At 36.7% G+C, this 16,877-nt stretch overlaps 1 protein-coding gene across 6 annotated transcripts in view; it reads left to right on the top strand.

Annotated features, from left to right (window-relative positions):
• Positions 1 to 14,611, top strand: part of LOC137618090 (uncharacterized) — a 438,647-nt gene extending 424,036 nt beyond the window's left edge. For 5 of the 6 annotated variants that reach the window (XM_068348067.1, XM_068348065.1, XM_068348066.1 and 2 more), the window contains exons 7-8: positions 1,931 to 2,036; positions 10,783 to 14,611. In XM_068348067.1, coding sequence (XP_068204168.1) covers positions 1,931 to 2,036; positions 10,783 to 11,609 — 933 coding nt within the window. In that variant the 3' untranslated portion in view covers positions 11,610 to 14,611. The remainder of the gene's footprint in view (positions 1 to 1,930; positions 2,037 to 10,782) is intronic. The other variant, XM_068348070.1, reaches the window with a different exon arrangement.
• The last annotated feature ends 2,266 nt before the right edge of the window (positions 14,612 to 16,877 follow it).

The raw sequence follows: 16,877 nt of genomic DNA on the forward strand, positions 1-16,877 counted from the left end.
GTACAAGACCAATGCAGTTTCCTCAACCAGTACCACTGTAACCCAGATTGCTGACTTCCTGTTATATCTAAGGAAAGTAAGATCCCTTTCAGCTCCTACGATCAAGGGTTACAGAAGTATGTTGGCAGCGGTTTTCCGCCACAGAGGCTTGGATCTTTCCACCAACAAAGATCTACAGGACCTCCCTAGGTCTTTTGAGACCTCAAAGGAACGTCGGTTGTCCACTCCAGGCTGGAATCTAGACGTGGTCCTAAGGTTCCTTATGTCATCAAGATTTGAACCTCTCCAATCAGCCTCTTTTTAGGACCTCACATTAAAAACTCTTTTCCTCGTGTGCTTGACAACAGCTAAAAGAGTAAGTGAGATCCACACCTTCAGCAGGATCATTGTTTTCACATCTGAAACGGCTACATGTTCCTTGCAGCTCGGTTTTTGCTAAACGAGCTTCCTTCACGTCCTTGGCCTAAGTCGTTCGAGATCCCAAGCCTGTCCAACTTGGTGGGGAATGAACTGGAGAGAGTACTTTGCCCAGTTAGAGCTCTTAGGTACTATCTAAAAAGGTCTTAACCTTTACGAGGACAATCAGAAGCCTTATGGTGTGCTATCAAGAAACCTTCTTTTCCAAGTTCTAAGAACTCAGTTTCTTACTATTCAGGCTTCTGATTAGAGAAGCACATTCTCATCTGAAGGAAGAAGACCTTGCTTTGCTGAAGGTAAGGACACATGAAGTGAGAGCTGTGGCTACTTCAGTGGCCTTCAAACAGAGCCATTCTCTGCAGAGTGTTATGGATGCAACCTATTGGAGAAGCAAGTCAGTGTTCGCATCATTCTATCTCAAAGATGTCCAGTCTCTTTACGAGTACTGCTACACCCTGGGACCATTCGTAGCAACGAATGCAGTAGTAGGCGAGGGCTCAGCCACTACATTCCCATAATCCCATAACCTTTTAACCTTTCTCTTGAATACTTTTTATGGGTTGTACGGTCGGCTAAGAAGCCTTCCACATCCTTGTTGATTTGGCGGGTGGTCAATTCTTTCTTGAGAAGCGCCGAGGTTAAAGGTTGTGATGAGGTCCTTTAGTATGGGTTGCAGCCCTTGATACTTCAGCACCTTAGAGTTGTTCAGCCTCCTAAGAGGAACGCTGCGCTCAGTAAGGAAGACGAACTTATTTAAGGCAGAGTAATGGCTCAAGTCGACTTCCTTACCAGGTACTTGTAATTTCATTGTTATTTTGAATAACTGATAATATGAAATACGGGATACTTAGCTTCTTGATATACTTGTACACTGGTTTTCACCCACCTCCCTGGGTGTGAATCAGCTACATGATTATCGGGTAAGTTTAATATTGAAAAATGTTATTTTCATTAGTAAAATAAATTTTTGAATATACTTACCCGATAATCATGATTTAATTGACCCACCCTTCCTCCCCATAGAACCAGTGGACCGAGGAAAAATTGAAGTGGTGTCAACAAGAAGTACTGCAGTACCTGGCCACAGGTGGCGCTTGTGAGTACACCCCCCTCTTGTATAGCGATCGCTGGCGTATCCCTTCCGTAGAATTCTGTCGGGCAACGGAGTTGACAGCTACATGATTATCGGGTAAGTATATTCAAAAATTTATTTTACTAATGAAAATTACATTTTTCAATTAAATGTTAATCCTGTTTTTTTTTTGTTTTTTTTTGCCTGTAAGATTTACGTAATCATGTTTTGATACATGAAGGAATTTGAGTATTCTCTGGTTAAATTTTCTTAGAATAAACACTCACACACTCTCTCTCTCTCTCTCTCTCTCTCTCTCTCTCTCTCTCTCTCTCTCTCTCTCTCTCTCTTTTTTTTATTTGGGAATTTATCAATGGTTGTAGTGAGAAAGTATCAAAATGTTGAATATTATATGCATTCAATCTTTTTTTAAATTTACAGATGGCATCTTGTGTAGGGTCAATGAATACTCCCCTTTATCCCCATTTTGAATCCCGCCAAATGATAGGTCCTGGAGCCCCTCCACCCACACCATATGTTCAGCAAGGTAAGATTATCTTCTAATTTTCTATAGATGATTAATTTTGATTTAATATAGTAAGCAAGAAAATATCCAACTGATTTTTGTATGTGTTGTTGACATTGATGTTTGACATGAAATTTCAAAAATTTTAGTGTTATACATTTGAAATGGATATGATACTGTGAAAAAAGTAGTTACAGTACCAGAAAAATAAACAAATATATATATATATATATATATATATATATATATATATATATATATATATATATATATATATATATATATATATATATATATATATACAGGGATTTAATATTTTTGTTGCTGGTTATTGTATACAGTAATACTGTTTTCATATGTTAATGCCATGGAAATCATGTGCTGATAAACGTTCTGGAAGTGTCATGTCAAAATATATGAAAAAAAAGTAGTTCTAGGTAAGTATGTTAGGAAAAATACAAATTACTTGAAAATTTGTGATTTTTTATAATGGTTCAAAAATACATTAGTCCAAAGGTTAATTATATTTTGGTCATATGCAAAATATAACGCCACCAGTGCACCTGTTGCAGGGAACTGAAAGCATTACTTAAGGTCTTCATAGTGCTACTTTGGCCCCTTATAATAGTAGTAGCTTTGTTTGAGTTTATTTTGTTCTGGGAGCAATCTCGCAACTTAAAATGCTCATATTATAAAACAATTTTGCTCTTTAGAAATTAGCGAAATTCTCTCTTTGCATTCCACAAGACCATGTCGTCCTGAGGGAAGTTCCTCACTGGCGGCTTCTACTTGGGATATTTCTGCGAGTGATATACCAGAAAAATTTTACCTTAGAGGTATCAACGGAGTTCTAACCTCCGGAGCGAATATCCCGAGTGATATTGGGTGTAAATCAGGGACGTGTTAATAACAAGCCATGGTGGACGTTTTGACAAGGATCTTATTACTGTAGATATAGTAACTGCTTTTGCCTTTTGTTTAGAATGGGGTCAAAATCATATAGATATGGCTAAAACACTATGTGTGTGGCTAAAGGACACTTCGTGACCAATTTCCTGCTAGTCTTGTTAATACCTGTTCACAAAAAAATGCTCATATGGAGGGAAATTTTTGCTTGTCAACCGATTAGAATTTTTATGCTCTTCTACCAGTTTGCTCGTATTACTTGCTAGGCAATCTCTCGGCCCCTCGGGAGTAACCTATGAGAATTGACCTTTTGCTTGAGAGTCAAGGTTCCTTTTTCCTCTCAGTGGAACATGTCATCCCTTCATGGTGAGGAAAGCAAAAGTCACAATCCCTGGGAAGTGTTGGCTACTCTACTGGGTAGTTGGCTGACCAGGTAACCCAGAGTCCATCCCATTTTCTGATACATTAGAGGGGAACATGTTCCTCGCATATAAGGCTGTTACAAAATGTCTCCCTCAGCCTTAAGAGCAGTTTATAAGCAAATGCTTCCTTCTGTAGGAGTGTATACAACTACCCACCAGGCTTCGGCGGGTGATAGGTCATACGAGAGCACTCTGATCTATTCCACTTGGGCGTGAGCACAGACCCGAGTCTCGTGAGAGACTAGCAAGTGAGATTATGGTGGGGAAAATAATCTGTTGATTTATGGGATATCAGGTCTATCAAAATTAATTTAGCAATGGATAATGTGGCCCCTCTAACCATGGAATAATTGTGAGAACTAATCAAAATTAGTTAATTGCAGTATGATTTTTTACTTATGGCATCCTTCAGGATTTAAAGTTAGCAGATTAATTTTTCTATTGCTTTACTTTCTTTAAATGGACCATAAAACAAGACCTAGATCACTCAACCATTCAGTATCACACATCAGTTTCAAATAGAATCCAATTAGATACATGATCCTCTTTTGAGTTCATTCTCAACTCTGCTCAAAGAAAATTTATGCATATGTTATTTTTGGTGGGTAATACAATACAATACTGTTAACTGATAAAATGTAAATGGCAATAGGACAAGACACGAAATAAAATCAACACGAAACTATTTAAACAAAGTACTGTAGGATTAATTAAAAAATAATAGCCAAGGCTAACCCGACTAGAGCTGTTGTAAAAGATCAGTATACTACACTTTGCGAAACTAGATTACAGAACAAAAGCTTAGAAGATGTCATACCCATTAATGCAACTCTGTTTTTTTTTTCCTATTTTGACTCCATATATAACAGTAATTCTAGTTACTGTATATCCTAAAGGCCATGTAATTAGTCTTAGCTTAATTCTTTTACACTGGTTTACATTTAATTTCCTGTTTTTAGCATTTCTTCATAAAATACTTTCGTCCTATTAACCTAGGCCTTTCTCATATTACCTCATGCTAGAGATACTGCTCTGTGAGATGAAAATTTTTTTTTAGCTTGTCTTTCTTTCTATAAGGACAATTGATATACAGTATTCACATTCTCAGTATGTTTAAAATGTCATGTGTGATTGAATCGCTGCTAAATTGTTTGTTGCTGTATATCATGAATTTGTTTATATCATAGAATAACTTTGCTACACATAAATACAGTAAAAAAGATTATTTTTTATAACTGTGAGATTATTTACAGTATATATTGTATTACCTTTTCAATAATTCTCTTGGTTTGTTTAAAACAATGTAACTGAATTGACACAAAATTAGCTAAGTCGTAATAAATGGACGTTTACCAACATATTTTTGTAGTTTCTCGTGACCAAACTTCTGGTAATCGTGGGCCTGAGTTTTATTAAATATTTTCTCAGACCTCAGTTAAATTAACTTTTTTCTTCCACAAATAGCACTTCTTAAGTTTAATCATAACTTTTACTTTGTTTACTTGAACTGTGGTTTATAATTGGAATGGATCTACAGTTTATAAGATTGCTTAAATTTGTTGCTTAGCTGCCATTTAATTTGCTGCCATACGTGTGTTTGCATTTGTCGTTACTGTCAATGTGTACGTTATTTTTAGCCAGTTAATTAAATATATTAAAGAGAAATCAATGGTCTTACTGTGCATAATAGAAATAAAATCCCATGTGTTATAGATTACTGAAGGAAATAAGATAAAAGCAACATAATGATGTATTTAGAAATAAAAGGGTTGATGGATTAACAAATAATGGGGTTTTGACAAAGGAAAAACCTGGGGTTGGAGAGGTGCTGTGTGGTCTCCAAGGACTTTAGTGTAAAAGGATTGAATAGGGAATTCATTACAACATAAATACCAAAGAAATATTGTCCCTTACTCTATGGCCAGTGTATCAACATGCAAAGCACCGACTCAGTGTGTATAAGAGAGACCTTTGAGTTTAGGCGCTCTTGAGCTCAAATGCAGCACTTCCAATGCTGAAAACTGTCTGCTATGGGTGACATCATCATCGCATAGTCGAACGAACCAAAGCTACAGCTGGGAACCAGTCTACTTGCATAACAACTTGAACCCTGCTGCCATCTATGATTGGAAGTGAGAGTTTGTCACACTCCTGTGCAGGCCAGTGAGGAGGAAGAGTTCTGGAGACCACATAGCACTTCTCTCAAAATAGGTTTTTCCTTTGTTGGGGTTAATGTGATTTTTGGTCTCCAAGGACTAGTACCAGAGCATTAATAGAGTAGGGTCATGTACCAACGAAAACAACCATATACCACCAAGCAATAACGTACAACAACTACAGTACACGTTTGTATAGATTAGAAGAAAAACTAACAAGTCGGACTCTCATCATAAGGGATGACTCTAGGGGACTCTGGATGCCTGTCATCTCGCTTCTGCTGAAGAACCTGACTAAAAAGGTCCTTTTCTCTGAGTACTCCCTATAGGGGTCTCGAACAAGCTAATTACTACACATGAAGGTTGTACGGCTTGGATTTGTTTCAGGTAGTGTTAGCCAAAAAGAAATAAAGGCTAGTGAAGACATTTTTCTCACATAGTGGTATTTAGGAATGGAGACAGGATCAGCTTTTTAAAAAGAGGGTTCATTGGAATACAGATAGTCCCTGTTGAGAAGGACTTATTCTCTGGAGTATTTTTAAAAAAGCTATCTTCTGAGGACATGGATCTTAGTAAATAGTTGTAAAGTTGATTCCGGACAGAGGTTACCATCTCCTGACTCTAGAGCCGAAATGTAAATTGGATCTTGTGACTTTTTGGCTAGAAAGAGGAGGCCCTGTGTTAAGATTAGACGATGACTTGGGATATAGGCCTAGTAATAACTACTGGTCCTTCTGAAAGGCAACAAGTTCACCGACTTGTTCCTAAGGCTAAAGCTATTAAAAATGTACTTTTTGCAAAAGTTCTTTAATGTTGATGAAGGAATTTAACTTTGTCAAAAACTCAAGCACCTTATCCAGAGACCAAGAGACAACGGGAATTGGTGGAGATAGTCTACGCAAAGCTAAAAACTGGGTGATCTTATAAAATGTGTACAAGTGTAGATCCTTGTTCATACATGCTGGAGAGGTTCTCTTATGCTGATTTATATGACAAGCTCTTGGGTGGCTGGAGATTCGTATTCTCAAAGAGGTAGACCAGAAAGGAAGCCAAGAAGTCCTGGGTTATCTGATGAGGTTACTTATTCCTTAGGAAAAGCCATCCAAGTTTTGCACACTGATTGGTATTTTCTTGAGGTTGAAGACCTCTTGCAATTCATCAAATAAATCAAAGTGTGAGCTGAGAAATCCTTTTTTTATATATGGGAGAGAAAATCGAAGCATGAAGGTTCTGGGTGAGGAAGGAGGGAGCAAATTTAATCTAACTTCCTACTCTCTGATACAGCTGTGCAAACCGAAATAGTAGTAGTCTTGGTCTCAGACGGTAAAGCAGTGGATACCACGGGCTCTTTGGTCAAAGTGGAGCTATTAACACAGCTGTCCCTTAAAATTCCTGGAGGATATTTCTAGCCTTCAAAATCAAACTCGTCATTGGAAACATACGTTTTTGACCATCTGTTTCAACCAGTTCCAGAGCATCTTGCCACTGCTTTAGAGTCCACATTCGTGACTATGTATATAGTGATCTAGAATCTCCTAAAAGGAGTTCTGGTCCAAGGTTCATTCCATATGCAAGATTTAAGTTTGGATAGTGAACCATACAGATGGAATGGTGAGAGGAACCCATTTCTCTCCTGAAGGAACTTCATACTGGAAGAGTCATTGCACTGATAATTCTTGCAGAGGACCCCCCCCCTCCTGAGGCAACCAACAGCTACTTGTTTGATGATGAAAATCTGTATATGGAAGTTCCCTCTTGAACTCAGTTTTCAGTGTCAGGAAGACCATCATCAGTTCCAACACATTTATGTGAAATCCTACAAACTAAGAGGACCATTTCCCAAACACAAATTTCTCCTCTGAATGACCTCCCCAACTCGACCAGGATGCGTCCTATGGAGAATCATAAAAGTCGAGGGAGGGACCAATTGGACTTACATGGAAAGGGCATTTGATGTCGTCCGTGGCCTGAGAATTCCTTGCATCGACCGGGCAACTGATCCGGAAGGTCTCAAAACCCTGTCTGTGCTGCTCTTTACCACACCCAATTGAGATTTTTCAACTCTATCTTTAACATTGAGTTGACTATCAAGGCAAACTGAAGAAGGCCCAAAGTCATCTCTTGTTGCTGTCTAGTGGAGAAGCTGTTTGAAAGAAAGAATCTGACTTGTTCAGAATTCTTTGCTAAGATGCTTTTGTTAGGCATAGTGTGGCTTCACCATATTCCAAAGAAGACCAAGCCACTGAAATATCCTTTGGGGGAGTAGTCTTAATTTGTGTATTTTAGGCATGATTCTTTTGTCACTGCTCAAATCTGCTAGTCATCAAAAGAAGTTATGACCTGAACTCATTTAAATGAAAATTTCAATTTTTTTCCTATATCACCCTGGTTAGGGGAAATATATCTCCCCTCCCTTCCCGAAAGGGGTTAATGGGGAGGGCTGTGTCAGCTCCTCCCCCTCACTTTTGACCTTGTGAAAAAGGAAGTAAGAAACCTCTCTCCACATAATATTTTTATATCCACATATTCCTTTACCGGGTAAAGTATATGAGAGTAACTAGGCCATGCAAATTGATGGCTCACTTGTAAAAATTCATGTTCTTGTTGCTACAGTAAAACTTACCAGGTTATAAAACTGCTATATAGGCCAATGATACTATATAGCCCACGTAACTGACAATTCCCCCTTAGCCTAACCTCTTCTCATAATTATAGTTCCACAAGGCTACACTATAATTTCATTTTAGTTTCATAACACTCACTGTATATACATTCACTCCCATGCTAAACATAACTGGGGTATAAACTAATTATGCCAATATTTTAATCACCAGCATTCATCAGATTAACTAAGAGTAATGATAACAACGAAGTTATCATGCTATGAAAAATAGAATTATTATGATATGCAATGTAGATTTACTTTTTAATTAGAAATAGATATCAAATTTTAACACTGGGAAGGGTAATTAGCTAAATCCATGTTTCAAAAAGCTGGGACAACAGCTAACAATGCCATACGATTGAGAAATCAAGATGTTGGCTTACTTAGTCGTCGGTGCATTCGACCAAAATCCAATTCATGTTGATGCTATTCAAAATAAAAACAGTGGTAAACAAAATGTAATTCGTTACTTATTTTAGTGGTATTCCAAGATTGTGCACTTCATGGAGATGTTAACCCTATGACGATGGAATTGTAGATGGTGGCTTGGCGCAAGTTGATGTGCGGGTAGACTAGTCCCTAGCTGTAGCATTGGTTTATTTGGCTATACGATGATGATGTTGCCCATAACAGACAGTTTTCAGCATTGGAGATGCTGTGTTTGAGTTTAAGAACGCTTATACTTTATGGTCTCTCTAATACACGCTGAGTTTGTGCTTTGCACGTTGATACACTGGCCCTAGAGTAGGGGAGAAAATATTTTTTTGGGTATTTTCTTGTTGTATTGGATTCCTTGTTTTAGCCTTTCACAGAAAGGAAAGTTTTTGGAGACCACACAGCACATACTGTAAACCTCAATATAGTAATTTGTCCATTTATTTAGCTTTATTTTTTTTTTATATCTACATTGTTTTGCTCAACAATTATACAGTACCTTACAACCAAATAAATGCATAAAGAAGATAAAACTACATCCTGAGTGCACCAGTTCTTTATGTTTTAAGGTTGAGGTGCCATTTGTCAATTTTTTTTTATCCCTTTTTTCCTGATGCTGCTAGCGGCTTTTTGACATTTTCATGCTATATGGTATTTTGAAATTAGCAAAGGTAAAAACAGAAAATTGAAGATGATTACAGCTTCCAAAATATTGATTTATCATATGATGATGTTTTTTTGCACATAAACCTACTTCAAACTTGTAAGTGATAAAATCAATAGAATTATGTAATTTTCATCAGAATGAAATGAGAGATTTGTGAGCCCTATTATAGGGATATCCTGATATCCGAAACACTTCTGGTCTGAGGAATTCCAGATAGGGATTCTCAGTCTTTACATATAGTACAGTATAGTCTGTTTGAAAATTAATACCTTGACACCAAATAAAGTTTCAAGAGTTACTGTGCAATTTCTTTTCCTCAAACTTGTTGACTTGAAGTCTGAGTACTGTACTGGTCTTTTGTTCTGGGTTAGGGATCTTTAAATCATGACTGTCAGTAGATTTTTTTGTAGTTTATAGTTACTAATCAAGGCATTTAAATTTTAAAGTACTAACCATGTTTTTTCTGTATCAAATCGTGGTCAGAGAAATCTTCGTCTGTCATATTTCACAAATGCTCTATATATCTGAGTGGAGTTCTTACGTGAACCGGCGTCAATGACCTTAGATGTCAGGATGCCTGAAAACTTTAAATCATTCATTCATTCATTCTTACGTGAAAGTTATGCGAGTTGTGCTCAGTTCATAAGTTCCATTATCCCTCCAATCAAGGTAGGAGGTAATCACCTCTATAAACTCACAGTTATGGATGCAGTATTGAAATAACCCAAATTTTGCCAAAGAAATTATCCACTTTTAGTAATTCTGGGTAGTAGTCACTTACTCTTTTGACTCAAAATACTGAGGCGTCGGTGTAAGTGCTAGAATGGCCAAGCAAGTAGGTTGGTGACCAGTGTATGCTATATACTGTAGATCTATTGTCACCAAATAGTGTGGGGTAGTTGTGGCTTTTATTTCTATGGTTGAGAAGCTTTTGCTTTAAAGGTTATAGCACTATAAATTCACTAAGTTTTGTATTGAAATAAAGAATTTTACTTTAAAAATTAGGGTAATTGCACAAAACTGTACTTTGCATTTCAAGTTTGAGTATTTTTATTAATGACGTTTGATGCTTCACAATTTAGTAAAAAGTGGTTTGTAATTTGAGAGGTAAACTAATTGTAAAGCAACCAGTAAATATTTTCATTTAAACAAGAACGATATATTTTTCTCAGGGCAAAAACATTCAAGTGGAATGTTGCAAGTGTAGGCCACAAATAAATTGCATGCATTTACAGTTGGTCAGTTCATTTTAGTCGTATACAGTATGTATCTTTAAAAGTACTGTACTGTAGAAACTGTCTTCTCCTTTTCTGTCCTATCTTAGTTCAGTTAATATGTTTTGTATTGCTGTACATATAAAGTTATTTGCACATTGATTTCTTTTTTCCTGTATTTTGTGTCCTTTGTAGTACTTTACTTTAGTTATCAGTTTTCTGTAAAACTTATGAAATAACCTTTAGATGGCTATGCTAAGGCTCCTCTATGTTAGTGTAATAGATGCTTGCTCTTCTTACAGACAGTGTAGGTGACTTCAACTCTGGGACTTGCTCTGTGTTTGGGGGACTGGGTACGACCTTTGACCCAGCTTCCCCATATGGAGCCTGCCATAGCTTTCCTTCTTCTAGTGTGGTACCGCCCCAGGTAGTAACTCCACAGGTGGTGCCACAGGTGGCCCCACAGTCTACTCCTGAGCCCTACAATTCTCTCTCCAAGTTTGCCAATACAGCCAATTTAGTATCTACTTCTTTCCCATATTCTGGTGCTCTTGTTCCCGTCAATTGCTCTAACACTCATAATAACAATAATAACAATAACTTCTGTGTACCAGGAGTTCATGATAACTCTGCTGCCACTGTTTTTGGACATTACCATGAGCATGGCACTGTAACACAAAACTTTTTTAAGGCTAGTATAAATGAATGTAGTGATTTTCAACCAAATTTCGAGGCTATTTCTTCTTCTTCTGCTTCTCCAGACAAGACCATCAGGTACATCCCTGCAGCAGCTTCATTGATGGAACCAAGCAAAGATGTGTGCAACGACTATACCACCTCAGAAGCTAATATCACCAGTTGTTCCTCAGTTGGTGAAAATAATTATGAAATGGGGACTTTAACCACACCATCAAGTGCTCAAGGTCACATAGCTGTAGGCAGAGAAATTACTGAAAGACAGTTAACGTCATTCCCTGTTACATCTCATTCTTCATCCCTAACTTTAGATACAAGTCACATTGCTAGTTCAAGTAAAGATATCACAAGTCCAACAGTGGAATCAGCAGAAACAACTGAGAACTTGGGAGAAATTGTCAAGAAATCCATTGTAGAAACAGTTTCTGCGTGAGCTTTTTATAAAGTATTTTTTTATTTCATATAGGTCATAACTAGCTCTGTTTAGTAAAAAAAAATAAGAGGTAAGACTGATGGTGTTTTATTGCTGTATCATTAAGCACAGTGCAGTATTATTTCAAAGTGATTAAACCAGGAGTTATTTTACTTGTGTTGAGAGTTTTCTGAGATAATGTTTTGCCCTGAAGCTCGGTGGTTAGGCCTTGCTGCTATGGGTAGAAATGATTGTGAATTTGTTCATTTTTATTTCTAAGAAAATTTCAACTTATTTGTCATTTTTTCCCATTGTGTCATGTAAGAGAAGTACCGTACATCATTGCTTTAATATTTTTAATAATTTTAATTATTTGAGACCCTAAAACTGGATCATTACAAACTTTTTCTTACATTCAGTAAGAATGAAAGGATACATTTGGGCTTTTGATAACAGGGGTTTGTGATTTAGATTTTTTTTTGTATTTCTTTAAATCATAAAATTTTGTACTGTGCTTTGTAAATTGAGATTTTAAGTTGAAATATACTTCCAGTTTATGGTAGAACAGTAATTTATACTTATTTTCTTTCCTGTGTAAAGTTATTTTTTTCGTGTGAAAAGTAATGGATACTTTCTTTTTCTACCATAGTTAATATTGTTTAGTACAAATTGTACGATGAAGTTTTTTCTTCAGCTTATTTTGATGAACTTTTTCTTTACTACAGTTTTGTTTCACATTCCCAAAAGGTTTAATCTTTAGCTTTTTCAGTGAACTATTGTATTTTGCATCCTATCAGAAATTGCATTTCTTTTTGCATAAATACAGTAGGTTGATGTTGTTTATCAGGTTGACATCTGGTAATAGAATTATTTAGAATTTGCATGGGAGGGTAGATGCCTAACTGGAAATAGAGAATATGCCCAGATCTTAGTAAAATACAATCATAAAACAGGAACTTGCATCTTGACTTGATTCAAACTTTTTTTTTTATGTAGGGAAAAGTTTGTAGTGACATAACCAGAACCTCCTCACATATGGTTGAACTTGAAGTATTTCCTATGAAGGAAAGGAAATAGGTTGAATTTTATGGGGATAATAGATAACTATTTATTTTTTTTAAATGATTTTTAGAGGGCCGTAACCATTTCTTTTAAAGTAATCTGGATTTATCAAATTCATGCTTGTAAACATGAAAACTGGAATAACTTACTATTCAATACTTTTTCAAAAAGATTACAGTATTTGCAATAAGCCTTTGTTATTGTGTAAAAGATGCATACGACTTATTTTCTATTTTAAATTTACTTACTATTGTGCATTTAACTTTGTTTCAGCATTTGATATATATTTGTTTTCCAAATGCAATTTTTTTTCCATGGAGGGGAAATGAACTCAACCACATAAGGAAAATTTGTTAAGTGCTAATGCTTGTTTTATTAGATATTATTAAATGTACACTTGCTGGTACAAATTCAGTCACAAAAAAGCAAATTATTACATGATAAAAGTCAAACTTTCCTTATCTGATACTATTAAGATGGGATGAAAACAATATTTTTTTTTCTATAAAACTAGACATCAAAGTTCTTATGGATTAAAATGTTTATTTAAAACCATTTCACTTAAGATTTGAAAAATATAGGGCATAGAAGTTTTTTAACTTCTCAAAAATGTCAAGAGGCTAATATACCTTGAAAGATTTTTGTTGTGCTCGATTAAAATGAATAATCATAAATGGTATAAGGTTGGTAGGATATTATTGTAAACTTCATCTTATTGTCGTTGGATATCTTGAGCCTTAAAACATTTTTTTGAATTCATAAGTTTTTTTAGAAATAACATTTTTTATATCATGGGCATACATCCCACTTACCAGGGTCTACTTTTTATGGATATAAAGAAATTATCGAAATTAGAATTTTGAATATAATACAGAAATGCTGCTGTTTTTTTTTTTTTTTTTCTGCAAAAGCTGTACTGAAATGCAAATATAATTGCAATTTTTATATGAAGTTATTACTGTTGCCATTTGAAGATTACAGATAACTATTAGTAGCTGGTAATAGTGGTCATATTGTTGGTCAATAAGCACTCCCATTGATCTTCTTGATTTTATATTGCTTTTGGGGATGGAAGATAATGTACTATAGACTGTGCTTTATATTTTATTGAATGAATCACAAATATTTTTGTTCAATTGCATTTAGTTGTAAAAAAAAGATTTTCATCAAGTTTTGATTTAATAGGAAGTAAAAAAATATTTTGTTTTGTTGTTGATCCTGTTAACCTCTTGTTTGTTACTCCAATTAGAAAAAAAAGATTCTTACAATTATTATGATGGTGCTCCTAGTTTACAGTTGGTAAGTCCTTTCCATTTTCTCAAGATTGTGAGAGAAAGGTTATTTTTTTTTATTTTTCATTTAGTATTGAAGCTGTCTTTGCATTATTACCTTTTAAATATTTTTCACCTCTATCTTGATGGCAGTGGCTTAGATTGCTAATTTCTTGAAAGCCTCATGTAAATATGCTTTTTCTTCCAATACTGTCCCAACTTAAAGATTCTGGGGTACAATTCCTTGGCAGATTGAACTTTACAATGTACAACACCTGCAGTACAGTATTAGTCATATTTTCATAGATAAAATAGAGATGGTATTATTTTAAAGACATAAGTGCAGTTCATACTTATAATTGGTTTATTTAAAAGAAAATGTGTAGCAATCAACTGTAAGATAATTTAAAACTAGATCTCATTCTGTTTATGAATTTAACCCCATGAAGTCTACACCACAGCCATCAGTAAGAAAATTAATACTTAGATTCATGACAGTTTTCTTCTGATAGATTGAGCAAAGAATTAGTTGAAATCAGTTTTAAGGAAACCATAATATTCTTGAGGAGAAGCAATGAGGAGTAAGTTATGGCATGTTCATATTGTACAATAAATGTCTTGTGTATATGGAGATCATCTCAGAGGTGCAATTTTTTATGTGAAAATACTTTTTAAAAGTATATTGTTTGAGACCTGTTTTCTTAACCTGCAAATATAGATCACAAAGCATATGTTTTGTGGTTTTGATTAATGACTTTAAATTATATATCCTGCACATGCTTCTACTGTACATTATTCATTACAATTTGAGGTACAGTAATACATTACTGATTGAACAATTTTATTTTACAGAACATATATGGAAAATTGGAAAGTTGGTTTTGACAAAACAAAAATCTATTTTTGGGAGGTACAATACTGTGTAATCCTAAGGACTTGGGAGGTACAATACTGTGTAGTCCTAAGGACTTACCTGTTACACTAGAACAAGGAACCCAATATAACAAAGAAATATCATCTTCCTTGCCCTAAGACTAGTATAAATTTACAAGCACAGATTTAGTAGCTATAAAGGATACCTCGGGGTTCAGACTAGAAACTAGTCACAGCACATTCATTGCTTAAATCATTTCCTAGAATACTGCAAAGCTTATGATAGAGTTGATAGGGAAGAAATATGCAATGTGTTGAGGTTATATGGAATTGGTGGGAGGTTGTTGCAAGCAGTGAAGAGTTTGTACATAGGCAGTAAAGCATGTTGTGTCTGGGTTCGTAAGACGGTCAAATGTCCTTTCCTAGTAGGTGAGAAGATGAAAGGTCTATCCTGGATTTGTGCACACAAAGTCATACAGTATATTGGATCGATCCAAGGACTCGAGAAGAACCTGTCAGGGTACAATTCTCGAAGAGATTACTCTGGTAACAAGAGAACCTTTTTCAGTTATCACAGGTCCCTGGATACCAAGTATCCTTGGCCCAGTGGTAGTTCCTCAACATATTGTATAGCAAACCTATCTCCTTAATGGGACAAGAAAAATCTTGTCTAAGGTAGTGGCCACAATTTAAGTCAAGTATGAGAGGTAAAATTGATTGGTTCTTCTACCTCTTCTTTTTTCCCTCATTCTCGGGGTGTAGCATTCACTCCAATACATGCTGGGTCAAATGCTGGACTTGGGGAGCGATATAATCGACCCACTTTTCTTAAAAAATAAGTTTTGTGTAGAAATCTTTTCCCCATCCTCCCAGACACGGGGCCGTGCAAGCCCATTTCTCATAATGACCAACACACACAAAAACCTGAGTCCTTTAAGTTTCAATTCCGGTTTCAAGTACCATGAATATTCTAAGTGCGTTGGACACTGGCGAGGGAGCAGAGGATTCCCACCACCCACCAGTAATGACCAACACCTTGTTATGAATCATAAGAGCTGTATCCAGATACCAAGTAAAGCCTCAGGCCTCCCGCGCGCACGCCAATGCACCCGCCCTTGCGCAACCAGTCACGCTTCGGCGCATTCTAGGGAGACTGCACAAAACTACAGTGTCTTACAGCACGCCAGCGCTCATGTGCGCTCTCATATTCAGCACCCTCCTGCTCAATTGCGCTCGCCAATGCACCAACTCTTCACAAAGAGCCAGCGCTTGCCTGTTCACCAGCACTCTTCCGCGCTTTCCTGCGCAGTTGTGGTCTCAGATCCAATGCGCCAGCTCTTGCCAAAGACCCAGTGCTCGCAGATCCAATGCGCCAGATCCTGCCAAAGAGCCAGCACTTGCCTGCTCTCCAGCGCTCTTCTGCGCATTCACAGGAGACTGCGCTTCAGCAGAAACTGAGTACCAGCATCATCCGCGGGGAATCCTTGGTCCCTGTCTCTTCTGAAGTTTCCTTTTCCTTGACAGACCACCATCAGCAAACAAGAAAGCATCCACAGACTGATCTCTAGATCACTGTTTGCTGATTGCCAGTTCATGGTTTCCTGATCGCTAGCTCGCCGATCACCAAATTGCCATTTGCTAGTTCAGCTCTGATCATTGACCTCTAATCCCTCCAATGACTTACGATCTCTGATTGTTATAGTTCCAATCACCGATTGTTAGACAATAACCAGTCATCAGCTTGCTGATCACTAGATCACCGATGGGCATCTCATCTTTCTTCGATCATTGAACTCAGCTCGCTGATCTCTGACCAGCCAACCGTCAGCTCGCTGATCTCTGACCAACTAGGAGGGATCATAGTCAGCTTGCTGATCTCTGACCAACCAGGAGGGACCATAGTCAGCTTGCTGATCTCTGACCAACCAGGAGGGACCATAGTCAGCTTGCTGATCTCTAGCTCACCAATCACCGGTCCGCGATTGATCGCTGATCATCAATGGCTTACCACACCAACTGGCTATCATTTAACCATTCAGCAGTCTCTCAGGGCTCTCAAAGCAGATTACCAACTCATTTATCG

Source organism: Palaemon carinicauda, chromosome 24 (assembly GCF_036898095.1).
Source record: "Palaemon carinicauda isolate YSFRI2023 chromosome 24, ASM3689809v2, whole genome shotgun sequence".
In the NCBI taxonomy this organism is placed as follows: Eukaryota; Metazoa; Arthropoda; class Malacostraca; order Decapoda; family Palaemonidae; genus Palaemon; species Palaemon carinicauda.